Source organism: Dasypus novemcinctus, chromosome 20 (genome assembly GCF_030445035.2).
Source record: "Dasypus novemcinctus isolate mDasNov1 chromosome 20, mDasNov1.1.hap2, whole genome shotgun sequence".
Taxonomy (NCBI): Eukaryota; Metazoa; Chordata; class Mammalia; order Cingulata; family Dasypodidae; genus Dasypus; species Dasypus novemcinctus.
In genome coordinates, this window is record NC_080692.1 from 50,873,374 (window position 1) to 50,901,348 (window position 27,975).

General features: G+C 44.9%; 2 protein-coding genes across 2 annotated transcripts in view; both read right to left on the reverse strand.

Annotated features, from left to right (window-relative positions):
• Nucleotides 1–5,393, reverse strand: part of OVCH1 (ovochymase 1) — a 63,165-nt gene extending 57,772 nt beyond the window's left edge. The window contains 4 exon segments of the mRNA XM_058282361.2: nt 1,169–1,293; nt 2,399–2,499; nt 3,133–3,573; nt 5,312–5,393. Coding sequence (XP_058138344.2) covers nt 1,169–1,293; nt 2,399–2,499; nt 3,133–3,573; nt 5,312–5,393 — 749 coding nt within the window.
• A 1,485-nt stretch (nt 5,394–6,878) lies between these two features.
• The window catches only part of TMTC1 (transmembrane O-mannosyltransferase targeting cadherins 1), a 255,722-nt gene continuing 234,625 nt past the window's right edge, over nt 6,879–27,975 (reverse strand). The window contains exons 17-20 of the mRNA XM_058282990.2: nt 27,364–27,501; nt 26,042–26,164; nt 16,978–17,055; nt 6,879–12,237 (exon numbers count right to left, since the gene is read on the reverse strand). Of these exons, the coding sequence (XP_058138973.1) occupies nt 12,097–12,237; nt 16,978–17,055; nt 26,042–26,164; nt 27,364–27,501 (480 nt within the window). The 3' untranslated portion in view covers nt 6,879–12,096. The remainder of the gene's footprint in view (nt 12,238–16,977; nt 17,056–26,041; nt 26,165–27,363; nt 27,502–27,975) is intronic.

Consider the following 27,975-nt stretch of genomic DNA (forward strand, 5'->3'; position numbering starts at 1 on the left):
GATTTGGCCTTTCAAAGAATTTTTCTATAAAGGGCAACTGAAAAATGCAACAGTATTTCTTCTGATATACAATTCTAGTTCGAGTTGTTTTCTCTCAGTATTTTAAGGATCTTGTTCTACTCTCTTCTGAGTATCACTGCTGCTCTGAAGAACTCAGCATGAGTCTGTCATTTCTGTTAGGGTAAGATGTCTTTTTCCTCTAGATGCCTTTAAATAAATACTTTATTTTTAGCATTCTACAGTTTCATCACAACATGCCTAGGTATAAAAGTGTGCTCATCCTCATAGTTTGGAGTTATTGGGCTTCCTAAATCTGAATACTTATGACTCATCAGTTATGACTCTCAGCCTCTTTCTTTCCCATGATGTCCCCCATTATCTATATTCTACATCTCCACTGCATGTTTTACGCTTTCAGTTTCTCTTTGCTATTTCTTCCCCTGTCTTGCATTGTGGGTGGTTTCAGATCTTCTAGTCCTCTACATCTGATCTGATATTTATCAATTCTTTCATTAAATTTGTAATACCAATTATATTTTCATAAAGTTCATGTTTTATTGGCGTCTTGGTCTTTTATGATGCTTTCAACACAGGAAGACACTGATTTTATATTTGATCTCATTTTAACATATGTAATCGTCCAAGGTTGGATTCTGGTGATCATTTCTGGCCCTCGGTCTTTGGACATTTATCTCCATGTCTTTGATTAATGCTCAGTTGTTAAAACTCTAGGAGAGTATATAGAAACTGGTATTTAAGGCTCCTTTCCTCAGAGGATTTACTTTTGCCTTTGGCAGATGTCTTGACTACTCACCCTGAACCACTTTAAACAAAGTCTTGGCTTGGAGTCTTTGGACCCCAGGTCCTGGGAATCTTAGCCTCCGGCTGTCGTGAGAGCTGGCTCCTGATCAGGTCCTTCTGTGGAACCTCCAGCCAGTGCCGAGGTTCAAGCAGGAAGGTGCCCTCACTCCCTCGCTTGAAGAAGCAACTTCCTCCTCCCCTCTGCTTCATAATAATGCTTTTAAAAAGTATTTTTAAAAGTAAGAAAGCTTAGCTAGTCTAATATTACTTATATTACTGATATAGACACAGACATTAAATTTACCTGATACCGAAGTAGTAAAAACAGTTCTATGCACGGGACTTCTGATATTGCAGCTCTCCCTACTTATCAGGCTTGACTTTGCGTTTTAGATACAGCAGGGCAATGTCAGCATTCATGTGTCCCGGGGGGTTGTCCTCAGGGTGGATAATGGCTTTTGAGACAGGAGCATTCTGCTCCAGCTCATCCTTCTGGAGGGGGTCGTGTTCCCCAGCAGTCACAGTCAGCCTTTTAATGGGCTTCCTAAAACTGGAAGGAACATGTTTCAGTGAGTAATTGCTTCCCCCAGGCAAGACTGTCAGTTTCAGGTAATTAAATGAAAAGTGATTCATGTACCTTTAGGCAGTTACAAGTCTGCAAAGGAGGTGATGCTTCATTATGGATTCCTACCAACTGTCAGTTTAGCTTTTGGTGTTATAAACTCATGATTTTCCATCTAAGTGTTTACATTCTGTGAAATCCACGCTCAACTATCATCATCTAGCCTCATAACGCATTTAAGCGTGGCTTCCTTGACTTCTTTTGTACCCATGCTACACCATTTTTAACATAAAAGTTGCTTTCTAGAGTTGCTCTAATTTATTAGCACCTTTTTTTAATCCAGCCAACTACCTGTTCCTTTCTGGGGCTTCCCCCTCCGAATGACAGGCTCAGATCATTAAGATTTTGCAGCATCCATTTCAAATGTAATGTTAATACTTTAATTAACGCCCACCGCGACCCCAGCCCTGAACCAACGGATGACAGGCCGTGCCTGGTACTTGGCATGTCTGATAAGTGGGGCAGAAGGCAGGGGACATACGGGAGACATACGTTTCTGGGTGGTGAGGCCGGGTGGCAACATTTTCTTAAAAAGGGAGTGAGCCTGAATGCTTGCATTGACAGTCACAGCAGCGCGTCTCCCATTCCACAGCCCCAGTCAGGATGCGCGAGCCACAGAGGCCCACGACTTACTCCCGCAGGCCGTGCGCGGCCGTCACAACCCGGTGGTCCCCAAGCACGTGTCCTCCACAGAAGGGGCGCTCACCTAATTTCAGGGAGACCTGCCCAAGAAGAAAGATGAAAGCATCGATTTTCCCTCCTCCAGAAACATTAGAAACCAACGCTACTAATGGGATAGAACATTCTTAAACTACTGATGCACGCGGTTTACTGAGATTGCTCCCAGGAAGGAAACTTTTTGGCAGGGCAGTAGAAGGCAGGAAAAAAAAAATCATTTGCTAACCCAGAGTGTCGATATTCAAACAAAAACTATTTCAAAGTTTTCTCAGGAAATCCAGCCTTCCTCACACTGACCTGCCACGGCCGTCCACCTGCTGCGGAGCTCCTCCGGGTTCCGCGGCCCGAGGCGGCCTCCTGCCTGGTGACCTCGGCGGCCCGCACCCCGCCCCGCAGGCCTGCGGGGCGCACACGCGCAGGCACCGGCTCAGCACCCGCTCCCGAGGCCGCACGCTCCGGCCTGCCCGGGGTGTCCGCGCCCGGGTGTGGCCCCGCACGGCCTGCCCCGCCTGGGACAGAAGCGCCTGCCTCCCGCCCGGCCCCCTGCCCAGCCCGGGCGCCGGGAGCACCCCCATCCTTGTCGTCCCCAGCGCGCTGGGGCAGCTTCTGCCGCTCCTCAGCCCCCAGCCCCCAGCCCCCCAGCCCTCAGCACCCAGCACCCCAGGCCCTCAGCACCCAGCACCCCAGGCCCTCAGCACCCAGCACCCCAGCCCCCTGTAGCCCGTCAGTCCCCGCAGGCCTCAGCCCCTCAGCCCTCCAGGCCTTCAGGTCCTCAGCCCCCCAGGACCCTAGCCCCCAGCCCTCAGCCCCCCACCTCCCAGCCCCAGCACGCCAGGTCCCAGTCCTCCAGTCCCCTCAGCCCCCCCTGTAGCCCCTCAGTCCCCTCAGGCCCCCAGCACCCCACCCCCAGCCCCCTCGGTCCCCTCAGCCCCACCCCCCAGGCCCCCAGCACCTCAGGTCCCAGCCCTGCAGTCCCCTCAGCCCCCCTGTCGCCCCGCAGCCCCCTGGCCCCCAGCCCCCCGCCTGCTCACCCAGGCTCCGGGGCAGGCCGCAGGCGAGCAGCCCCAGCAGCCGCGCGGGGCCCGCCAGCGCCCCCATCCCCGCTCGAGCGCCCTCCGCCCCTTCCGCGGCGGCCGAGGCCAAGGGGGCACCCGGGAGCGGGGCCGCGCCGCGCTCTTCACCCGCCCGCGCGCTGACGGGGCGCACCTGCCGCACCTGCCGCACCTGCCGCACCTGCGCGCCCCCGCCTGCACCTGCCCGCCCGCCCGCAGCGCCCCCCGCCCCGCAGCGCCCCCCGCCCCGCAGCCCGCCCCGGCGCAGGGTCCCGCGGGCCGCGGGCAGGTGGCGGCCAGCAGCCGGGCTCAGCTGGAGGCGTGGGGAGGAGGCGTCTCCCACGAAGGTGCCTGCCTCTTCGGAGCTGCCGTGGCAAGGCGGGAAGGCGCCGGGGCCGAGAAGCTGCGGCCGCCCTCGGCCTGGGCGCAAGGCTGGGCCGCCCGCGGTCACTCTGCCCCCGCGCCGTCACCCGCCCCGGGCGGCGTCCAGACCCGCGCGGCTCTGAGGCCAGCCGCAGCCAGCGCGTGAGAAGGTCAGAATCAGCTCACAATCCCCCCAAGTGCTACCACGTAGTAAATTAGCCTGAGGTTTAGGGAGGCCGGAGGGGAGGAGGAAGAGGGGCAGTGTTTGGAAGAGACACATGTTTTCTTCATTTTAAAAATAATTATTTTTTCAAAGATACTTAGATTACATAAAATGCTACATAAAAAATATAAGGGATTCCCATATGCCCCACTCCCCACACCGCCCACTTTCCCCACATTAACAACTTCCTTCCTTAGTGTGGTGTGTTCTTGCAGTTGATGAGCACATTTGGAGCGTTGCCAGGAAGCAGGGATTGTGGCTGACATTGTCGTTTACACTCTCCCACTCAGTCCTGTGGTTTATGGCAGGAATGTAATGGCCTGTCTCTGTCGCTGCCATGTCGTTCAGGACAACACCACATCCTGAAAACGCCCCCATCGTTCACCTCTTTCTCCCTCTCCTGGACTTCAGCCCCTCCGGGGGCCCTGTCTTCGCATCAACGTAGAATTTCTCCCGTTGCTCCAGTCGCATAGGAGCTCCGGAGGGCTCTGGAGACACCAAGTCCTGCCTTCAAGCAGGTGGCTCCAAGTCTGGTGCCCTGACAGGGGCCCTTCTCTGGAGTTGGTGCTCCCAAGTGTGACGGAGTTGGACTCAGACACATATTTTATTAAAAACTTGGGAAAAGGTGAAGTAGACATTCTCTCTATAGATTATGGATCTGTATGTATAAAATCAACTAACCTGGACTCCCTGCAAGCCTGGTTGTTCCACTTGTGTGTAAAATAGGAATAAAGTCTTGGGGTGGGATGGAAATAGAGAGATGGGCAGGAAAATGCACCACGATCGGTGGAGGGGCAGCAGGGGACAGGCAGCTGGGGCTGATGACCCCTGTAACGGTGAGGGGACCAGAGGGCCAGATGCCTTTTCATGGAAAAATTAAATAAGAGAGTGATTGGCACCCAAAATAGAAACATACATCTCAAACCTTCTTGACTCATGGACTCAAGAGGAACTTCTGTGATCTTCGTGTCCCAAGTCTCATAATGTTGAAAAGCTCTAGAGCGGTGCTCTCCAATATGTAGCTATTTAAATTAAAATTAGTGAAAAAAAAATTATGAGCTCAGTTCCCATGTGTGGCTAGTGGCTCCTATACTGGGCAGTGTAGACAGTGTTTCCACCAGCACAGAAAGCTCTAAGGTTGTCCTGTTCTAGCAAGTAGCATCATTTTCTTCTGTTTACTTCAAAGAAAAAGAGCTTGGATGACAGTTTGACTAAGTAGACGACTCTGGAGTTCAACCTCGAATGTCCAGGGATGCTGGAGGGGTCTTAGCAAGGTGGACGGCTCTTCTGTGACCATAGGGCACAGTCTCTTGGGCCTGGGGCCTGTCCACAAAGCCCCCGGTTGGCTGGCTGCCTGACCTTGCCACTCTGCTCCCCCAGATTTGCTTTCCCTTGGGTGATCTCACCAGGATTATCACTTCCACCATCACACGGGCCCCAGGGGTACTCTGCTCTGCCAAGAAAGCTCTGACTCCAAAAGGGCTCAAACTCCTCTTTCTCCTTACCAAGAGGTTAGGTTAAAACCACCAAGAAGCCTTGACGAAAGAAAAGGGAAGCAGGAAAAATAATGACCGCAGTCAAGAGCAGCCGGCTCAGTGCCAAGGGCCTGGGCGCCGCAGGGCTGCTCTCCCGTGAGGCTCACGGCCTTGGCCATCGTTTGCACACGATGCTCCTGCAGCAAAGTCTTCCCGGGTTCCTTGTCTCAGAGCTGGACGTCTGCGTGGGCTCGCGCACTGGCTGACTTCCTGCTACAGCAGAGCTGCCTGTGTTCAGAGGTCAAAACGGGCAGCCTCAAGTGGGCCCCTTCCCGCCTCATCAAACAAGGTCCCGGGGGTAGAGAAGGACCCCCCCCGGTCCCTCAGTGGGCCGGCAGGCCCCGGCACAGGCAGGGCGTCGGGCCTCGAAGGTTTGGAATGGCTTACGTGTGTGTGCAGTTCGTGGTGCTGTCGAGGCCTCCAAGTGGAAGGATGCTTTTAAAAACTTGATCCTTTTTAAAAATAACCTTACGAAAAGGAAGGACGTCGGGGAGGGGCACTGCTGGACCACCCCCGACTGGACTCGCGGTGAAGCACGGGGACTCTGCCTTTAACCTGAGCAGCCTGTCACTGGAGCAGGACAGGAGCCACCTGCCCTGCGGTTCTTCCAAGGCTCGTGACAGAAGCAAGTCCAGGGCACGTGCAAGGCGAGGTGTTGTGTCTGACCCAGGAGAGATGAGCACATCATGGACAAATCATGTTTGGTGTAAAAAACAGTCCTCCCACCCCCAGCTACGCCACTGCTCTAGACTGTAAAACTCTCCCAGAGCGGCAGGGCCCAGGAGGCAAGGGGGATCGCTGGTGACCTCGGAACCCGGTTTCATCCACATGCTGTTGCAGCTAAAGAGGGAAAGAGAGTAAGGCAAGAGTTTACTTCAAAGGATTATTTACTTATTTATCCGCCCCTTGCAGCTTGATTTTTGCTGCTGGCTGTGTCCATTCGCTGCGTGTTTTTTCGTGTCTGCTTGTCTCCCTTTTTGTTGGGTCATCTTGCTGCGTCAGCTCTCTGCAGGCGCGGGTGAGCCCGCCTGCACAAGGAGGCCCGGACACGAACCCAGGGCTCCCATATGGTAGGCGGGAGCCCAGCTGATCGAGCCACAGCTGCTTCCCTACTTTAAATGATTTGGTGGTGGTTACTTGTGTGTGTTTTAAGACAGAAGAGAATTGAGAAGAGCCAGGAAAAAGAAGTTAAAGAACAAAAAGAAAGCGTTGAAGAGAGGCGAGATGCCCAAGGGGCCAGTGTGCAGAGCCGGGGGCAGCAGGAGAGGGAGCGGCGCGGCCAGGCCTGCGGGCTGGGAAATTTTAGAGGGAGCTTGAGGCAGGACCTGTTTTTCGCCTTTTATTTACTCTGAAGAGAGGTGATGGCGACTGCAGAGCGAGATGAGGGGAGGAGCCCGGGAGGGGGTCACGGACACTGGAGAGGCTGGCAGAACCGTGCGGCTGAGGACCCCCGACCAAGGGCACTGACCAAGGACCCGAGTGAGGACCCGACTGAGGGACGGGAGGAAGGTGGTCTCTTGTGTTTTAAGGTGCACATATGCTGGTGACATGGCCATCGACGGGCACTAACCAAAGAGTGCTTGAGAAATTGAAATGAGACGTACTTATTTTCAGCATATTTTATATAAAATAGACATTGACATAAACTGTATTTTGGAAAGACCTAGGCCAAGGATACACAATCAGACTAAATGGGAGAAATTCTTTTTGGGACATGCATTCCTAACAGGTATGGTAAAGTCACACAGATGCACGTTCATAAATAAAGCCACACAGATGCACGTTCACACACGACAGACCCCACAGCAAACAAGCCCTGCGTGCGCAGAGGCCGCGCGAGGCATTTCCAATGACGAGGAACACCAGCCAGCTGACGGCGCCACTGGGACGCGAGCCACAGCTTCCCCAGGTATTTTAATTTCTTCGCAGGAAGGCAGTTATCTTTTCCCCCCAGAAAAGTAGAAATGAAAGCCACTAAGAATTTTTAAGGGCACAGACAGCAACATCTGAGTAACGACCTGTGCCCCGAGCAGGGTCCCTCTCAGGGCTGCGGCACAGGTGCCGTTTAAAGTCGCCATGTCAAAGGTAGCTCTCAGATGCAGGCTGCTCCCCGCCCGGCTGAAGGGGACCTCGCACAAGCTCCTAGGGCTCGAGGGGACCATCGGGCTGACCGGGCCGTGGCTATGACCGTGACCGAGCCAGCCGGGCCTGGCCCAGGGCGGGCAGCCCCTGCACTGGGTCCCAAATTCCTGACTCCCCGACTCGTGTGCCCTTCTGCAGACCAGCGAGACCGTCCCCCCCCCAAAGGACATGATGCACTTTGGCAACGGTCAAGCGTGCTGCGACGTATGCCACGGACACTACTGGGAAGTAGGCTTCTCTTCCCAGTTCCATGTTAAAATGGTGTCCTTTAGGACGAGCCACGGGATAGAGATGGCTATCTTTCAATGCTATTGTGCTGTTTATTCTATTTAAACTATGTCTTTGATTGCAGTTATTTTCTCTCTTTAAGTTATATGGCTACTAAGAATGAAAATAAGGAAAGTGATGTTTCTGGAAGAATTATTCAACATATTTTTCTTTTTCAATAAAACTTCAATAATCATAAAAAGTCATACTATTCCCCTATATTATTTTTGGGCTTGTAAACTGTTTTATTACTCAAATGAGCCTAAATGGAAAATTTGACAGGTATTTACACTTTTAAAAATATGTCAAAAGAACACATTGACATAGTTAACTATGGGAGATGTCAACCTGCAATCCAATCAAAGTAGATGAAATTTGGAAATCAGGAAAAAAATGGCAAATGAATAAAACTATGACTACATTTTCCCTGATCACTGTTATTAATATCCTATAGATAATTACTCATGTAAGGGGCACATAGACCACAAATCAAAAGATATTTTGTTTTTTGAACAGCGTCTAAGAAGTACAATTAAATAGCAAAAGCTGGTATGTGTGTATCCAAAGCGAGAGACACAGGTCTAGGGTCAGCTATGTCACAAACATCTTCTATGGGTCATAAAAATATGAACTTTATACTCGGGCGCCTCGACTGGTTCATGCCAATGGCAAGACAACTCTTCTCCATCTGAGAACCAAGAACTCTACTCTAAGGCCAAATCGTAGCCTGGATGCCCCAAGCAAAACCAGCCACCTGCTGCAGTCTCAGAACGAGAGCCCAAATTTGTGCTGTCACTGGTCCTTTAGAATTCTTTGGTTCATTTTAGGCTAGACTTAAGAGTAAACATTACAAAAGCTTATCAACTCCCTTTAAAGCTGTCAGGTCCCACCGGGGCCCTGGGCAGCCTGAACCCGCCTGGGCTTCAGCGCCTTCCTAAAGGCCCCCAGGTGACCCTTCCCTGCAGCCAGGGTGGAGGGCTCCATGCACAAGGGACAGGCGTCCAGTATCAGCTGCATGGGGCTCTTCCATCAGGGTACTGGACGGGTCAGCAGCGATCCCCAAAGCCACATGCGCTTCTTAGGCCACCTCAAATTACAGAGCTGTGAGATGGTGCCCACGTAAGGCTGGATCTTCTCAGGAGGCATCTGCGCCACCACTGAGAGGGCCAGCAGACCAGGCGCTGCCCATTCGAGCTTCAGCAAATCACCAGGGCTGGGCCGTCCTGGGGAGTTGGCCTTACAGGGCGGATATCCCTCTGCGTCAGTCAAACTTGGGGGGACCTATCTCAGCATTCCACAAAATACAGTTCCCTTTCTTCCAGGGTAGTTGACTCTTTGGTTTAGTTCGCCTTCTTACGTCACTGAACCATGTTTTCTGCATGTCAATCCTAGGTTGAAAGCATCTGAGCAATATTTAGAATCCTAAAACTCAGCTTCTGTGTGCTTGCATTTTTCATTCCTTCGGGGTCTTAGTTTGGGAACACTGATAAGAAAAGGTAAGCACCATTTGTCACTTCATCTGTTAAGTATTCTGAATGAACAATTCAGATTAAAAAAAGCTTCTAAATCCAGTCTCACGGCTTCTATGTCAGAGGGCATGCCACAGGACTGCCACGTACAGGGGATTTGGGAAGAATTGGCTTTAGGTAGGACTGAAGGACAGGTGGGACAGAGCGGGAGGGGGAGAGGGGCCGTGCTGCGAGGACCTCAAGGCAGCTGAGACCCAGCAGATGTGCTCTGGTAACGTGGTCCCAAGAGAAACCAACCTTCGGCTCAAGCACCACTGCCTGGCCTCAGCCGCCCCCCTCCCACCCAGCGCTGACTGCATAACGTGGGTCTTGTGCAAAATGGAATTGCAGGTCCCTTGTTCGAAACCCAAGGTGCTCCACGGAGGGGGTGCTCCGGCGTCCCGGCGCCGGGGCCACTCCGTGCCATCTCCCAGGTGCCATCCGCTCTCCCGCCCTCCTCCTCGGGACGGCAAGGTGGACGCACCCACATGACTGGCTCACCCCATTTTCACTTTGGTCAGGATGAGGTGCAATGTTATTTCATGTTAGAAGGGCCAAAGAAAGAGCTACAAAATTAGCCTAAGACCTTTTGAAATAATGTGAAATTATTTTCTAATAAGCAGTTTCAACTGTGAAAACTATTTCACCGGCCCCATCTTAGTGAAGGCATCAACTCAAGGATGAAAAAAATGATCCAACCAACAAGGCTCACTTGTCAAGTTCCAAGATAGCATCATATGCACTCAGAATAGAGCAGCGAGGGAGAGGAGGGCCAGTGGCAAGGCGCTACGAGGCAGGGGGTGGGAGCACCCCAGAGAAGGGCCCCCGAAGGCCGTGCGACCCCTCTCCCTTAGGAACTTTGAGACCATAATCGCCGTTTCATTACGGCAGATCTACTCTACCACCTTCAGGAGCACTTCAGGTAAGGCACCACTGCTTTTTAAAATCCAAGTTTCTGTCACAGATGACTCCTCTGTGGTAAGACCCTAGACACTTTTTAATTACGGCTTCATGGTTTTCAATTTGGGGGCAGGGTGGATATTCTACAACTAGAGCACAGGACTACAGAATTCTAGATAAATCGATGACATATCCCATTAAAAGACTGTTAGAGAAGGTAACAGTAATAATATATACATAACTGGACTCCTGCTGCACGCTAATTCAAATTCTGTAATCTTTTGCTTTTGAAGTATTTTCTCCACTGTCCCCTCCCAAAGAAGTGTTTCTTCCTTTTATTTAGACTTACCTTGATAAAAGTATAAGAACGTTCAAGTATAGGTGCTTCCTGACGCTGGACTGAAAAGACCCAGAGTACTTTTTACCCTGCCCTGAATTCATGAAACGTGTCTCTTCAGGTTACTGCACATACGACGCTGCCCCAGCTTGCGAAGAGACCAGTCTGAGAGGTTAATTTGTTTATGGTGATAATCAAATCACAATCCGGGTTCCAGCACCTTTACTTCCAAAATATATTAACCAAACACAGAAGGGTGAGTCCTAACTTCTTTAAACCTATCAAGGTTTCTTGAGGGGCTGTTAAACCGTAACAATTTTGTAAATTAGATTTAGATTTTTTTATCTGATCAGTTTTGAAGGCTGGTGTTAAAACTACTATGTACAAAAAATGTGTGTGCATAGATACATTACATATTCTATGAGAGATAACACTAAGAAATAAAGATCCAAATGGTAAGTTTAACTTTGTTTTCTCCATCTTTTAAATATAAATATAGATTTATATATTTATTATGAATTTAGACTTCATTTTCTCAGGTTTTTTGGGCATTTTCCATGAAATCCCCAAAATTAAACATACAGAACCAAGGACCTTGGGTTTCAATCACTCACGTTCTAAGCACAGAATTCTCATTAAACCTAGGTAGACAAATAAATAGACCTCTCTTTCCATTTAATTAGAGTCTATGAAGATTTCTGTGATATACATTCCTCCATGGTTAAATATATTTCTCAAAAAAATAATCTCACAATGCCTGAACATTAAGATAATAAAGTAGGGCATTTCTCTCAGTTAATAAGTTTAGTATTTTCACATAGAATATACTCTTTTTCCTCATCAAAATAACAATATATCTGTAAGTGGGAACATTTATGATTTTAAAAGTACTTTTGACTCTTAGAGCAGAATCACTACTCTGGTAATACTTGTAATGAAATTTTAAAAAATTTTAACATTTCCATGAATAATTAGGGGTACCAAGTTCCTTGATTTTCTGCTAGGGGCAAGGATATCCATCCACAATTCCAGAAGCCTCCCTTTTGAGATATTAGGCATTGGGAAAAGCTTGCAACTGAGAGAAATTGGTTTCTCAATAGAGCTCTAGTAATATCCTTCAGGTGATTTGAGATAAAGCTTACTTAACAATATCCATTTCCCCATATATCCCAGAAGATTCTACAAAGACATTCATTTTGGTGCTGGAGAATTAGAGAAGCCACCTCTTGGTGAATTTCCCAAATGGCTTCCCCCAGAAAATCTATGCTCTTTGAAATATCTCATTGCATAAAGAATAGATGTTCTACCTTCATAGCATTTCAAGCTTCTATATTTCTGGGAGGAAAAAGGCTAAGCTAAAAAATGCAATTAGATCTCCAGGTTGCAAAAACAAATATATGAAGGGAAATAGGGAGTTAAACCTATAAAATATTGTTTTTCTTTGCTCTCCAGCTCCCTTGCCCTCCTTGCTCCTTTTTGTCTTCTTTCATGGAAATCAAGTCTCACAGCATAGTTATCAGCAGCTGTCCTCAAATGTACTGCCCTGCACTCAAGGGAGAGGCAAGCTTCCTTGGCTGTGCCCCTGCTGATGAGCAAGCAAAGGTTTCCACTACTTTTTCCTCTTCCAGAGGCATCAACACAGTCCCGCAAGATTGGGTGAAACTGCAGCTACGTTTGGTCCTTTTCTCTAATTTCTTGTAATCGTTTTTCTAGGCGATCCAATTTGGCAAGATTTTCCTTCAGCAATTTGCTATCTGGAACCAGCTGTAAGGCTCTCTCATAATAAGCTCTTGCAGACACATAGTTTCCCTGTGGGGAAAAGAAGAGAGCAATTATGTCCTGATCTAAATGTATTAGAACGGGGAGTCTAAGAAATGGGCCAGCATAACATTACGTCGCATGAAGAAACCTGCCTGCGTGTGTAAGTGAATCTTCACCCACTGGTGCTTGTAGAGAATCCATTAGTTTTAAGTACCAGGCCAGCCGAGAATGTGAAGGATAAAGAGGTATACCAGATGGCTAAACGCCAGAAAACCAGATTTCCAATTCTACTGCCCCACTCTCATCAAATGGGACTATGGCTAGATTGCTGAGGGAAGAAATGGTTTTTAAAACTGCAAGAGTAGTGAGGAAATAGTTTAGGTATCAATTATCCCTACTTAGTGGAGGAATTATTCTAATCTTCAATTTAAAATAAACATCAAAGCAACTTTTACCTAATGGAGGATTTAATGAAATTTTAAGTTTTTATAAAAGGGAATGAATTGAGATTAGTAGTGTCAAATTTACCCAACAGCCAAAGAACGGGGCACGACACACCTGCTGGGCCTCTCCAGGCAGGAGGGTGGGGTCCCTCCCTCGGCGGTCCCACCGCTGGCTCTGCCTGCTCTGCCTCGTGTGCCCTGGCACCGGTGGGTCCTGGCCGGGCAGGCCCAGCTGCTCCCCTCCCCCAGCCCCTTCTGCTGCTCAGCTCATCATCTCCCTTATTCAGCCTCCTGACTGCAGGTCTACGTCCTGCAGAATCTCAGAATTAAGATTGTTCTCCCCGTTCAAAAATACTAATTTGCTCTGCTACATTCTCAGTTACAGCTCCATGTAGAAGAAAAATGGTTATTTCCCAAATTTCCATCCTGGTTTAAAGTAGTGTATACTGGAGAATGAAGGTACAATGCAGCAACGAGCAAGTGCTGTTTACTGAGTGCTGAGCCATGCTCCAAATGAGTGAATTTGTGCCAAGAGCCGAGATGCTGCCTGGCACGTGCTGAGTGCGCCACGTGCTTGGTTACTAGTAAAGGACTCCCAGGCTCCGGGAAAACCGGCCAGTGCTTACGGCATTCCCTCATCATGAGGGAGAAGGAGAATGCCGTGACAGAACAAGGAGGAGTCCGCTGGGAATCTTCAGGCTCTGGCATGGCCCCAAATGAAAATATGCATTTTTTCCCTTTCAATTTTTATGGTTATTAACAGTGACTCTGATAAGAGGCTAAACAGAATTCTGAGCAAGTGAGAACTTGGGTTTGCCACCTTCAAGGTCTTGTGATGTTTATTAGACCCAGCACGGCTATGCTGACGACCTCACATCTGTGGCTGTTAGAGTGCTCTCGCAACGCTTCCATGCAGCAGGTTTTTAACCTGCTCCCCCAGGGGCTGCCCTGAATGTAGCGTGGGCTTTACGTGGTGTCTCGCGGTCCTCCTGTCTCATTACCAGGCTCTCTGTCCTTTCATTCAGCCTAGTCATAAAGGACGTTTTCTCTCCCTCAAATAGTTCTTTTCTTGATTAAACTGGGAGCCTTATTTTTTAAAGTTGCTCCCCTTAATTCACCATCCACAGTTCCCTAGGTGCTAGGTAAGGGATTTGCAATATTCAATTTCTAGAATTGGGCTAATATGATAGTCACTGGCCATACGTGGTTACATAAATTCAAATTAATAAAACTTCATTGAGAACTCAGCTCCTCAGTGGCACTAGCCACATTTCAGGTGTTTGGTAGCCACGCGTGGTTAGTGGCTCCTGCCCTGGACAGCAGACAGAGAACATTCCCATCATCGCAGACATTCGGTTGGACAGAGCTGCTCTAGAAAATGCAGGTTTTGCCACAGGTGGCACTGCAGAGGGATGGCAAAGCCGAGGCCTGGGTGACCCCACTCTGCTCATAAAGCATGTTTCTGCAGGTTTTGTGATCTACCCATTTCATTGTGTATCAAACTTTATAAAAACTATTAACAAATAGTAGGAGCGAGAACCCACCCCCAGGACGCTCACGGCTCCCACCCATCTCCGTCACCTCCTCACAAGCCTTGTCGCAGCTCCAACCTCACAGCCCTCCGTCCTTCCTACGCTCCTCCAAGTTCAAGGAGAGACCAGTGGCTGGACACCGCGGCCGGGCAGCGCGGGGGGCAGTGGCTGGACACCGCGGCTGGGCAGCGCAGGCGGCAGTGGCTGGACACCCACGGCCGGGCAGTGCGGGGGGCAGTGGCTGGACACTGCGGCCGGGCAGCGCGGGGGGCAGTGGCTGGACACCGAGGCTGGGCAGCGCAGGCGGCAGGGCCTGTACTCCCGCGGCCGGGCAGCGCGGGGGGCAGTGGCTGGACACCGTGGCCGGACAGTGCAGGCGGCAGTGGCTGGACACTCGCGGCCGGGCAGCGCGGGGGGCAGTGGCTGGACACCGTGACCAGGCAGCGCAGGCGGCAGTGGCTGGACACCCGCGGCCGGGCAGTGCGGGGGGCAGTGGCTGGACACTGCGGCCGGGCAGCGCGGGGGGCAGTGGCCGGACACCGAGGCTGGGCAGCGCGGGCGGCAGGGCCTGGACTCCCGCGGCCGGGCAGCGCGGGGGATAGTGGCTGGACACCGTGGCCGGGCAGTGCAGGTGGCAGTGGCTGGACACCCGCGGCCGGGCAGCGCGGGGGAAAGTGGCTGGACACCGTGGCCGGGCAGTGCGGGCGGCAGTGGCTGGACACCCGCGGCCGGGCAGCGCGGGGGGCAGTGGCTGGACACCGTGGCTGGGCAGCGCGGGGGCAGTGCTGGACACCCGCGGCCGGGCAGCGCGGGCGGCAGGGCCTGGACTCCCGCGGCCGGGCAGCGCGGGCGGCAGGGCCTGGACTCCCGCGGCCGGGCAGCGCGGGGGGCAGTGGCTGGACACCGCGGCCGGGCAGCGCGGGGGGCAGTGCCTGGACACCGCGGCCAGGCAGCGCGGGGAGCAGACCGGTGACAGCCGTGCTTGAAGGCCTGGGACGGCGATCCTGCATCCCAACGCTGGCAGCGCAGCGCAGCCAAACCAGTCTTACGGGCTCGCTAGTAAGTGACCATCTTTGAAATACAAACACAGCAACTTTGTACGGTTCAACCTAATATGTGATGTCTGCAAAGACGAAAAGCATTGGATAAATGTATTTTTCACTCAGTGTTAGTTACATTTTAAAAAATATACACAATGCATCTTTTTTTTAATCTCCAAGTACCTTTCAGGGGAAATAAGTGAATTGAAAGCAATAGGTTCACCTGTTAATCTGAAAATGTTTAAGAATTACATCATTTTCTGTTTCCAGATTTTTGGGACACTGTTATGTCCCCCCAAATAGTTACTTTTTCTGATTAACAAATGAACCTATTGTTTTAAATAAAGACACACCCCATATGAAAATACACCAAGCATACTATTTGAAAATATAACTTTTGACACATTATATAATCTTTTACCACTTTAAATTAAATCATTCTCTGTTGTCCAGCTAAATATCCTCCAGATCAAAGTCTGGGCTGCTTGGCTCTGCTGCCCGGCATGCCTGGGCTTCTCACCTATGGCCATTGTTGGATCGCGGCTGCCAGGCACAGGCCCGTTGTCCTCTCCCATCCACAGAGCCACGGGTCACCTTTGGTTTTGCTGTGTTTGTGAGAATGACCTGTTTCTACCTCATAATAAACCCTAAGGTTAGGCCTTTGTTTATATTCTTATTCCTACACAACTATTTTGTCAGGGCAGGGAATAAGCAGCAGCCAGAATATAGGTTGGCTAAGTCAGACTGATCCTTTAAAAACTTGTTGGACCACGACATTTCTACACTCTATGTCCTAGAAGTACCCCAGCTCATCTGGCACAGAAGCCAAAGACCCTGTAAGCTCCTTCTGGGCCCTGCGCGATCGGGTGCCGACAACTTCTCTGACCTCAGCCTCAACTTTCTTCTCACTTGCTCTGCCAGCCACGTGGCTCCCTCACTGATCTTCCCACATACCAGGCACACTCCACCTCAGGACCTTTGCACGTGCTTTCCCCCCCACCTTGACATAGGGCTTGTTCCCAACAAGCCTTCCTTAACCACCTTATTTTTAAATTGCAACCCTTAGCCCCTGGCATTCCCATCACTTTCATTTTTTCCTATAGCACTTATTGCCATCTGATGTGCATATTTTATGTACACAGGTGTTTCCACAAGAGCAGCAACGGCAACTAGACAGCATCTGGCACACAGGAGGCTCTCCGTAAGCATCTGTCCACTCAGTGAATGAATGAATGGTGGGAAAGCTTTGATTTCAACAGTTAGGGACAACAGGCTGCCAGGATTATGTTTAATCCTTCTTGGCAGGATGATTCACCCAAAGGTAGCTTTATTTTTTGGAATAAAAAAAAACAAATCAACAAGCTTGTTTTTCAGTAAAAGTTCAGGGAATAAAAGACATTATATGCAAGAAAAAGGAAAATGACAGTTAAGGAAATACTCCAGTCTTGATGGCGAGTCAAGGTTCCAGGAAAACAAGCTACAGCAAACTCCCACAGGCTCTAGCTCGTGTGCTGACAGTACTTCCTTTATATAATACAGCTTTCTTCAGGAGTAGTAAAATCAGGGAATTTAATTAAAAGACAATGGAATCATGACATTCAATAACTAAGTAATGCAAAGTGAACATCAACTGTGTTACCTTGATTTTCAAACCCCTGTGTTTCTGTTATTCACATAATTCACAGAGGAAATTGGTCATAGTCTCTCTGGCCTTTCTGAGAGAAGAACGACTAGAGAGGAGCCCGAGGGGAGCGCGGCGCGGGAGGGACCTACCTTGATGTGCTGGATGGCACCCATGTTCATCCAGGCTTGCGCCTGGCCGGGGTTGAGCGCCACCGCGGCGTCGTAGCTCTGGAAGAAGAAACGCCTGCAGGTTAGAACGAGGCCGTCTCCAGCGCCACAGGATCGTGTGAGACCGCTTTCTTCCCGTGGGGACATTTAAATGGCTAATACAGCGAAGCTGGCAACCACTAGTTTACACACGACACTGTCATTTTTCAAAGTCAGTGATGCTGATGTGGAGAAAACTGCAGTTTCCTGCAGAGCTAACCTTCGCATGCAATCATGCGAATCAGACTGAACATACTGCTGGCCTTGACCTGCCTAAAAGCCCTGCCTTTTGGCCTTTTTATAATAATGGAGTTTATAAGAAAAATCTTCATATGATCATAGATTCTTGGAGAAGATTCTTAAACAGCTTATCCCTAGCAAGTATCCCATTTCACGACATCAGATTATGTGTAGATACTTTCCTTGACATGATACTCATTACTTCTTTAAAAACATCTATTTCATTGGGAGACAGTTTAAATCATTAGAAAGTCTTTTTCTCCTGCCATATGGAAGGTTTTCAAATGTTACCTAGTATTTCTTTTGTATTTTATTCTTTTGTCATTTTCTCAAGTATTTTCTTTTGTGTGAATAACATGTGTCCCATATTAAATGTATTATCTGTGATGTGCATTTTTAATATTTTGTATATTATTTTCTAGTGAAGGTATGCTTACCAATGAGTCTTGATTTTATGAGTTATCACTATAAATAAAGCCAAAGGCTAAGAATATTGCCTTCAGTGACAAAACTAAGTAGCTCTGCATGTATTTCAAAGTTCCTTGCTATGTTCATTAGCTAGAACCCAGCTGAAAAAAAAAAAACAATAAAGTAACCAGAATCAGGGCTGTCCCTCCTCTACTTGTTTTTGCGGAAAGACACAAATGATGGAAAACTATACCCTTGAAAAGCTGCTAAAATAAAGATGTCCCTCTCGTACCCCATGTGTGATTTTGAGCAAGATAAATGACCTCTGGACCTCGGTTTACTCACCTGAGTAACAGAGTAAGATGGTTACAATGACCACGCCCTTCTTACACGATTGCTGCGAAGATGGAGTTAGTTAACCTGTGGGACTCACACCTGGCAGTGCTAAGACATTCTAGTTATGATTAGGCCAATGGCCTCTTCCTACTCTTCATGAATTTATCCCCTATATAATGATTATTTGATCCATGGGTCAAACACTGGAAAATACTTTTCAATATGGCATATAAGATACAGATAAACATAGATACACTATAAATATTTGTAATGAAATTATGATGTGAGTCATAAATGATAAGAAAGCAGGTATTGACTATGCCATGCAGTGAAGAAAATCCAACATTTTTGCCTCAACATGCCTCTATTGTAGTTTTATACAAATTAGTTTATCCAAATATCTTTACTTGTATTTTAAAAGTCACTCACTTATTTTCACATGCTATTACATCATTTGGATTTTTTCCTTATCCAAAATACAATTAGTGTAATCTTATGACTTCATAGATCCTGAGTCATATCGTTATCAGACACAAGATCAAAGTCTTGTATTTCTGCAATGTTTCTATTTGTTTGTAAATGTCTTTTTTTTTTTTTTAGGAAAACCAATATTCTAATACACATTTAAAAAATAATAAACTTTATTTGTATAGAAGTTTTATATTTACAGAAACTTACACCAAAAGTATAGGGAGTTCCTGTATAAGCCACCCTCCCCCACATTTTCCCCTATTAATAACATCTTACATTAGTGTGGTACATTTGTTACAATTGATGAACCAATACCAAAGCACTGGTTCTACCATTTACATCATGGTTTACACTTTGTGCTGCACAGTTTTATGGGTTTTTGCAAATGTATAATGTCAAGTATCTGTCACTGCAGGATCATGCAGAATAATTTCAATGCCCTAAACATACCCTCTGTCCCACCTCTTCATCATTCTTACAGATGAATAATATTCCATCGTACGTACATACCACAATTTGCTTATCCATTCATCTGTTGATGGATACTTGCGTTGCTTCCAACTTTCAGCAATACTGAATAATGCTGCTATGAACACTGGTGTTCATATATCTAAAGTTAGTATGATCTTTAGAGTAATGACATTGAATGATAATGGGTTAAACCACCCAGTCAAAAGACACATATTGGCAGAATGGATAAAAAAGATGATCCATCTATATGCTGTCTATAAGAGAGTCACCTTAAAAGACACAAGTATACAAACAAAGGTTGAAAGTGAAAGGTTAGAAAAAGATATTCCACACAAACAGTAACCAAAGAAGAGATGGGGTAGCTAGTCTAATATCAGATAAAATAGATTTTAAGTGCAAAGCAGTCATAAGAGACAAAGAAGGACACTATATATTAATAACAGGGGCAAAACACCAAGAACAGTCATAAATATTTATTTACTAAACCATGTTGCTCCGAAATACATGAGGCAAACACTGGCAAAACTGAAAGGAGAAACAGATGTTTCTATAATAATACGGAGACTTCAATACACCACTCCCATCAATTGATAGAATAGCTAGATAGAGGATCAATAAGGAGACAGAGAACTTATATAATATGATGAATAAACTTAGACCGTACAGAATATTGCAAAAACAGGAGGTATACATTCTTTTCAAGAGCATATGTATCATTCTCCAGGACAGACCACATGTTGGGTCACAAACAAGTCTTAATGAATTTAACAAGATTGAAATTACACAAAGCACTTTTCTCTGACATAATGGAATGAAGATGGAAATCAATAAAAGGCAGAGAACTGGAAAATTCACAGATATATGCAAGTTAAACAACACACTCAATCAGGAGATCAAAGAAACTTCAAGAGAAATGAGTAAATATCTCAAGACAAAAGAAAATGGGAACATAACATATCAAAGCTTATGGGATATAGTGAAGGCAGAGCTGAGAGCAAAATTTATAGCCCTAATACACCTATATTAAAAAAGAAGAAACAACAAAATAAAAGACCTTACTGCACACTGAAGGAAGTACAAAAAGAACATCAGACTAATGCCAAAGCAAACAGAAGGAAAGAAAGAACAAAGATTAGAGCAGAAATAAATTAAATTGAGAATGACAACAAAAAAGGATCAACCAACCAAAAGATGGTTCTTTGAGAAGTTCAAAAAAATTGACAAATAGTTAGACTGACTAAGGAAAAGACAGAAAAGATGTAAATAAATAAAAAGAGAAATGAGAAGGCAGACATTATTCTTCCAAGAAGAAATAATACCAATCCTGCTCAAACGCTTTAAAAAACTGAAGAGGAAGGCACACTATCTAACTCACTCTATGAAGCCAACATCAACCTAATACCAAAGCCAGATAAATATTCAACAAGAAAAGAAAATTACAAGCCAATTTCTCTAATGAATATAGATGTAAAAATCCTCAAAAAATATTTGCAAATCAAATGCAACAGCACATTAAATCAAGACCAAGTGGGTTTTACTCCAGGTATGCAAGGGCAGTTTAACATAAGAAAATCAATTAATATATTACACCACATTAATAAATTGAATGAGAGATATAAAATGATCATCCTAATTGATGCAGAAAAGGCATTTGACAAAATCCAGCATCCTTTCTTGATAAAAACACTTCAGGACTGGAGAACAGAAAGAGAAAAGAATAGAAAAAATGAAACAGGGTCTCAGGGAATTGAATGACAATGCAAAAACCACAAACATATGCATTATCAGTGTCCCAGGAAAAGAGAATGGAAAAGGGTCAGAAAGCATATTTGAAGAAATAATGACCGAAGATATCCCAACCCTCATGAAAAACATAAATATCAATATCCAAGAAGGACAATGCACTCCAAACAGAATAAATCCCAATAGACCTATACTGAGACAACTACTGTTCAGAATGACAAATATCAGAGATAAAGAGGATTATGAAAGCAGCAAGAGGAAAGCAAGGCATCACAAACAAGGGAAAATTAATAAGACTAAGTACCAATCTTTATCAGAAACCATGGAGGTGAGAAGGCAGTGGTATGATGTATTTAAGGTACCGAAGGAGAAAAATTTCCAGGCAAGAATTTTGTATCTGGCAAAACTGTCCTTTAGAAAATGAGGGTGAGTTTAATGTCGTCAGAGACAACAAAAATTAAGAGAGTATTTTACCAAAAGACCAGATTTACAAGAGATAGTAAAGGGAGTGCTAAAGCCTGAAAGGAAAAGAGTGAGAGACTTGGAGAATTGTGTAGAAATGAAGACCGTAAGCAAGGGTAACTAAGATATGACAATGGAAAGTCAAAGGATAAAATGGATGAAGGAAGTAATGCCCTTTATGGTAATAATAGAGTATATTAATGAATTGAACTTCCCAATCAAAATACATAGACTGACAGAATGGATAAAAAATTACCTGTCTATATGCTGTCTTACAGATGTGAAGACACAGTAATGTTAAAAGTGAAAGGCTGGAAAATTATATTCCAAAATACCCAAATAATAATAAAAAAGATCTGGTGTAGTGATACTAAAATCAGACAAAATTGATTTTAAATGCAAAACTGTTATAAGAGATGAAGAAGGTCATTATATATTAATAAAAGGGGCACATCACAAAGAAAAAATAATAAATATTTATGCACCTAACCTGGGTGCCCCAAGATAACACAGGGCACAAACATACTGGCAAAACTGAAGGGAGAAATAGACATCTCTACAATAATATTTGGGGTTCAATGCACCACCACTTTCATCATTGGACAGAACATCTGGACAGGGGGTAAATAAGGAAAGAGAAAGCCTGAAATACATGACAAATGAACTAGAACTAACATATTTACAGAGTATTACACCCCAAAACATCAGGATATACATTCTTTACAAGTACTCATGGATCCTTCTTCAGGATTGACCGTATGTTGGGTCACAAGACAGGATTCAATAAATTTAAGAAGGGAAGTGGACTTGGCCCAGTGGTTAGGGCATCTATCTACCACATGAGAGGTCCGCAGTTCAAACCCCGGGCTTCCTTGACCCATGTGGAGCTGGCCCATGTGCAGTGCTGATGGGCGCAAGGAGTGCCCCGCCACGCAGGGGTGTTCCCCACGTAGGGGAGCGCCACGCACGAGTGTGCCCCTTAAGGAGAGCCACCCAGTGCGAGAGAAAGTGCAGCCTGCCTAAGAATGGTGCCGCCCACATGGAGAGCTGACACAACAAAAGAAACACAGATTCCCGTGCCTCTGACAACAACAGAAGCGGACAAAGAAGACAATGCAGCAAATAGACACAGAGAACAGACAATTGGGGCAGGGGTGTGGGGGGGAAGGGGAGAGAAATAAATAAATAAATCTTTAAGAAAAAAAAATTAAGAAGACTGAAATTAATAAGGCATTTTGCCTGATCATAATGGAATGAACCTGGAAGTCAATAATGGATAGTAAAAGGGAAAATTCACAAATATTTGGGAATTAAACAACACTTCTTAAATACTCAGTTGGTTGAAGAAGAAATTGCAAGAGAAATCAGTAAATATCTTAAGAAAATGAAAATAAGAACAGATCAAAACATATGGGATAAAGTGAAAGCAATGCTGAGAGGAAAATGTATTGCCCTCAATGCTTACATTAAAAAAGAAGAACTGAAATTGAAGTCCTAATTGCACACCTGGAGGAATTAGAAAAAGAACAGCAGACTAATCCCAAACCAAGGAGAAGGAAAGAAATAAAGATCAGAGCAGAAATAAATGAAATTGAGAGAAAAAACAAAACAAAATAGAGAGAATGAACAAAATAAAAAATTGGTTATTTAAGAAGATCAATAAAATTGACAAACCCTTAGCTGAACTGACAAAGAAAGAGAGAAGACGCAAATAAATAAAATCAGAAATGAAAAGGCAGACATTACCACTGACCTTACAAAAATGAGAGATCAAAAGAGGATACTACGAACAGCTGTATGCCAAAAACTAGATGACACAGACAAGACAAATTCCTAGAAACACATGAACAACCTATGCTGAACCTAGAAGAAACAGAAGAGCTCAACAAACCAATCAAAAGTAAAGAGATTGAAACAGTAGTCTCAAACCTGCCCAAAATGTAAAGCCTAAATGAATTCTGCCAATCATTCAAAGATGATCAAATACCTATTTTACTGAAGCTCTTCCAAAAAATTGAATAGGAAGGAACACTACCAAACATTCTATGAGGCTAACTTCACCCTAATACAAAAACCAGATAAAGATATTATGAAAAAAAGAAAACTACAGACCAATTTCTGAATACAATTTCAATGAAACAGATGCAAAAATCCTCAACAAAATATTTGCAAACCAAAACCACATTAAAAGAATTATACGCCATGATCAAGTGGGTTTTACTCCAAGTATGCAAGGGTGTTTCAAAACAAGATGAATGATTAGTGTAATAAACCTCATTAATAGATTGAAGATGAAAAAAGACATGATCTTCTCCATTGACACAGAAGAGGCATTTGACAAAATACAGCATCTTTCCTTCATAAAAATATGAATAGAAGGAAGCTTTCTCAACATGGTAAAGGGCATATATGAAAAATCCACAGCTAACATTGCACTCAACGGTGAAAGACTGAAACCTTTCTTGCTGAGATCGGTAACAAGACAAGGATGCCCACTGTCACCACTGTTATTTAATATTGTGCTAGAAGTTCTAGCTCAAGCAATTAGACAAGAAAAAGAAATAAAAGGCACCCAAATATGAAAGGAAGAAGTAAAACTTTTGCTATTTACTGACATTGATATAGTCCTATATCTAGAAAATCCCCCCCAAAAACAAACAAAGCTACTAGAACTAATAGATGACGCAAAGTGGTGGGATATAAGATTAATATCCAAAAAATCTGTAGCTTTTCTATACATTACTGATGAGCAATCTGAGGAGGAAGTCAGAAAAAATTCCAGTTACACCAGCAACTAAAAGAATCAAGTACTTAGGCATAAACTTAACCAAGCACATAAAGGACTTGTTTTCAGAAAACTATAGAACATTGTTAAAAGAAACCGAAGAAGACTTAAATTAATGAAGGACATTCCTTGTTCATGAACTGTAAGACCAAATATCGTTAAGATGTCAATTCTACCCAAACTGATTAACAGTTTCAATGCAATTCCAATAAAAACCCCAACAGTTTATTTTGCAGAAATGGAAAAGCCAATTATCAAATTTATTTGGAAGGGTAAGAGCCCCCGATGAGCTGACAAATGTCTTTAAAAAGAAGAATGGAGTTGGAGGACTCTCACTTCCTGACTTTAACTCATATTACTTAGGTACATTGGTATAAACAGCATGGTATTGCATAATGACAGACAGATTGACCAATGGAACTGAATTGAGAACTCAGAAACAGGACCTCACATCTACAGTCAAGAGACTTTTGACAAGGCTGTCAAACTCACTCCATTGGCCAGAACAGTCTCTTCAACAAATGGTGCTACAAAAACTGGATATTCATATACAAAAGGAAGGCAGAGGACCCATATCTCACACCTAATACAAAAATTAACTCAAAATGGACCAAGGATCTAAATATAAAGGCTACTACCATAAAACTCCTAGAAAAAAATCTAGGAAAACATCTTCAAGATCTTGTGGTAGGTGGCAGTTTCTTAAATCTTACATGAAAGCACAAGCAATGGAAGAAAAAATAGATAAATGGGACCTCCTCAAAAAAGACTTTATCAAGAACATAAAAAGGCAACTTATTCAATGGGAGAAAATATATGGAAACCACATATCTGATAAGGGTTTAATATCCAAAATATAAAAGATATTCTACAACTCAACAATAAAAAGACAAACAACACAATTTTAAAACGGGCAAAAGACTTGAATAGATAATACCTTAAAGAGGAAATACAAATGGCTAAAAAGCAAGTGAAAATATGCTCAACATCACTAGCTACTGGGGAAATACAAATCAAAATCACAGTGAGATATCATTTCACACCTACTAGAATAGCTATTATTAAATAAACAGAAAACTACATGTGTTGGAGAGGATGTGAAGAAATAGAAACACTCATTCATTGCTAGTGGCAATGTAAAATGGTGGAAGACAGTTTGGCAGGTCCTCAGAAAGTTAAGTATAGAATTACCATATGATCCAGCAATCCCGCTACTAGGTATAAACCCAGAAGAACTGAAAGCAGGAATTCAAATAGGAAATCAAAACAGGAATTTGCACACTGATGTTCATAGCCACAAATGCAAAAAGATAGAAACAACCCAAATGTCCATCAACCAGTGAATGGATAAACAAAATGTGGTGTGTATATATATATGATAGACTATTATTCAACTGAATAAAGGAATGAAGTTCTGAATCATGCAACAACTTGGATGAACCCTGAAGTGAAATAAGCCAGACACAAAAGGACACTTGTATGATCTCAATGATTTGAAATAATTAGAGTGAGCAAACTCCTAGAGCAAGAATCTAGAATAAACCAGGGGACAGGCCAGGGGTAGGGAGTGGGAAGTGAAGGCTGAAAGCGTACAGTGCTCCTATATGCGATGATGGAAATGTTTTGGTAATGGCTGGTGGTGATGACTGTGAATGCAATTAAAAGCAGTGAAATATACTCTGAACATGATTAAAAGAGGAAATGTTAGACTGTATATATGGTAACAATAAAATTTTTTAAAAAAATCCATGGAACTACACTACACAAACAGTGAACCCTAAGTTAAACCATGGACTTTGATTAATAGTACAATTTTTAAAATGTGCTATAATCAATTGTAAAAATGTTCCACACCAATGCAAGGTATTGGTGGTGGGGTGATATATGGGAATCCTGATCTTAAGCATGATTGTTCTGTAAAACCACAACCCCTCTAATAAAGGGAAAAAAGATTTTTAAAAAACATGAGTTGATCAGAAAGTCCACTCCACAGTATGTTCATTAGATTTTCCTGTGTAAGCTTCATTAAAAATTTTGGAGTACTAATTTTAACTCATGAACTTGATGATATAATTTCATTACGGGAAATACCTCAAATGCTTTGTCAAGAAGGTTCTGCTCTCTTAGCTGGTTTCCTTTTGTGAAGAAAAGTTCAGATGTAACTTTTGGGTCCTTTGGTTTCAGGTGGAGAGCCTTGTCTATAGCATCAAGTGCCTGCAGGGGGTGGAAATTGCAACAGAATAAAAGCAGACTGACAAAGGAAAAAATAACTTAAAAGCTAAAGCTTAATACTGTTTTGTTCCTCTCACATGGTATGTTAAATAGTGCAGTGGGGTGAAAATCAAACACATTATTTAATTTCCTGACTTTCTTGAGAGCAAGAATGTGACCTTGACAAAACGATTTACCTCATGACCAGGTTTTCCATTTGTAGGCTGGTGATCTCTTTACGGGGAGGCCTTGTGGTATATGTAAGAGAAAACACTTGGGGTCAGAAGTCTTTCCCTGACCACCTGTCTGTGTGGACCAATCCAGCAGCTTCCACTGGGATCCCCAGTGCCCGCTCTTCCACTCTGCTCCCTGAGGTCACCTCAAAGCACAAATCCAAGCATGTTGCTCCTCTTTTAAAAGCCCCAAAGCTTCTCACAAGCCTCATGGAGCCTCGTCCCCACCTACCTCCGCAGTCGCTTCTCACATTGCTCTCCTGCTTCTTCAAGCGTATCCCTCAGATGGGCCACTCGTTCCTGCCACAGGGCCTTTGCACATGCTAGCTCCCTGTCCAGGATGCTCTTCCAGTGCCCCCTTTTGCCTGTCAGCGCCTGTCCATCATTCAGCCCTCACCTCATGGCAGCTCTGAGCACACCAATATGTTCACATTTGTTTTCTGCTTACCCATTTAGTACCTGTCTCCTCTCTTCGCTCATACACCCCATGAAAAAAACAGCGACTGTTTTTTTCATACCACTTTACTCCTGGGGCCTACCACAGTGTCTGGCTTTCAACACACATTTGTTGCATCAGTTTATGAATTTACTGATTATGTGACTTTCAAAAAGGAGGTAAACAATAACGATTGCAAGAGAGGATCATTGACCTTACGGGTCATTATAAAGATTAAATGAAGCAATATATTGGAAGGAACATGAAAAATGATAAAGTATACAAATACAAATCCTTTTCCTTATATAGTTAGCTGAAAACCAACTGAGATAATACCACATAAAACCATAAGCCAAGAAAATGTTTCTTCAAGGGGACATCTCAGGAGCTGAGGGGCTATCTGTGAACAGCTTCTGTGGGCGAGGCTGTGCCCACTGATGATACTCAAGGCTGCCCGGCCTTGTGCACGTGCAGGCAGGGGTTCAGGCGCAGTCTGTTCAGGCTCTGCACCGACCCCCGAGCGGGCGCTCTACCTTGTCGTGGAGCTCCTGCTTGCTGTAGATGGCTGACAAGAGGCGGTAACACTCCAGGCAGCCGGGCTCCTCTGACACGACGTGGCTCGTCATCTTTTCAGCCTCTTTTGTCTGACCCATCACAGCCAGAACCTGAGCCTGCAAGACCACAGGGACCGTGGCTTAGAAGACACTGTATTATCAGGTCAAGCACCCCTAAGCAGGGCACTCAGGAAACACCCACATAAAAACGTTCAGCAGCTATTTAGTGACAATCAAAGAGGGCTGAATGATTACAGCTGACAGATTTTAATTGCTGTTTGGTTACTTAACAATGTGTATTTGTGTGTAAAATGCCAGAACTTTCCATTGAAATGATTTGTGCCTTTTAAATAAAGTTGACTAAATATGTCAGAAGATAATGTCCTAGGACGCAACAGAACACTACATGAAACAAGACAAGTTTATTTCACATCTAATGAAAAGAATGTGCAATAAATCCATGTAAAGATTCAAAAATTGAAATAAAAAATAATGCTGGTATTGTTGATTTTCCTGAATTTGATAACTGTACTATGGTTATTTAAAGAACATACTAATTCACAGGAATTATATGTGTAAATATTTAGAGAT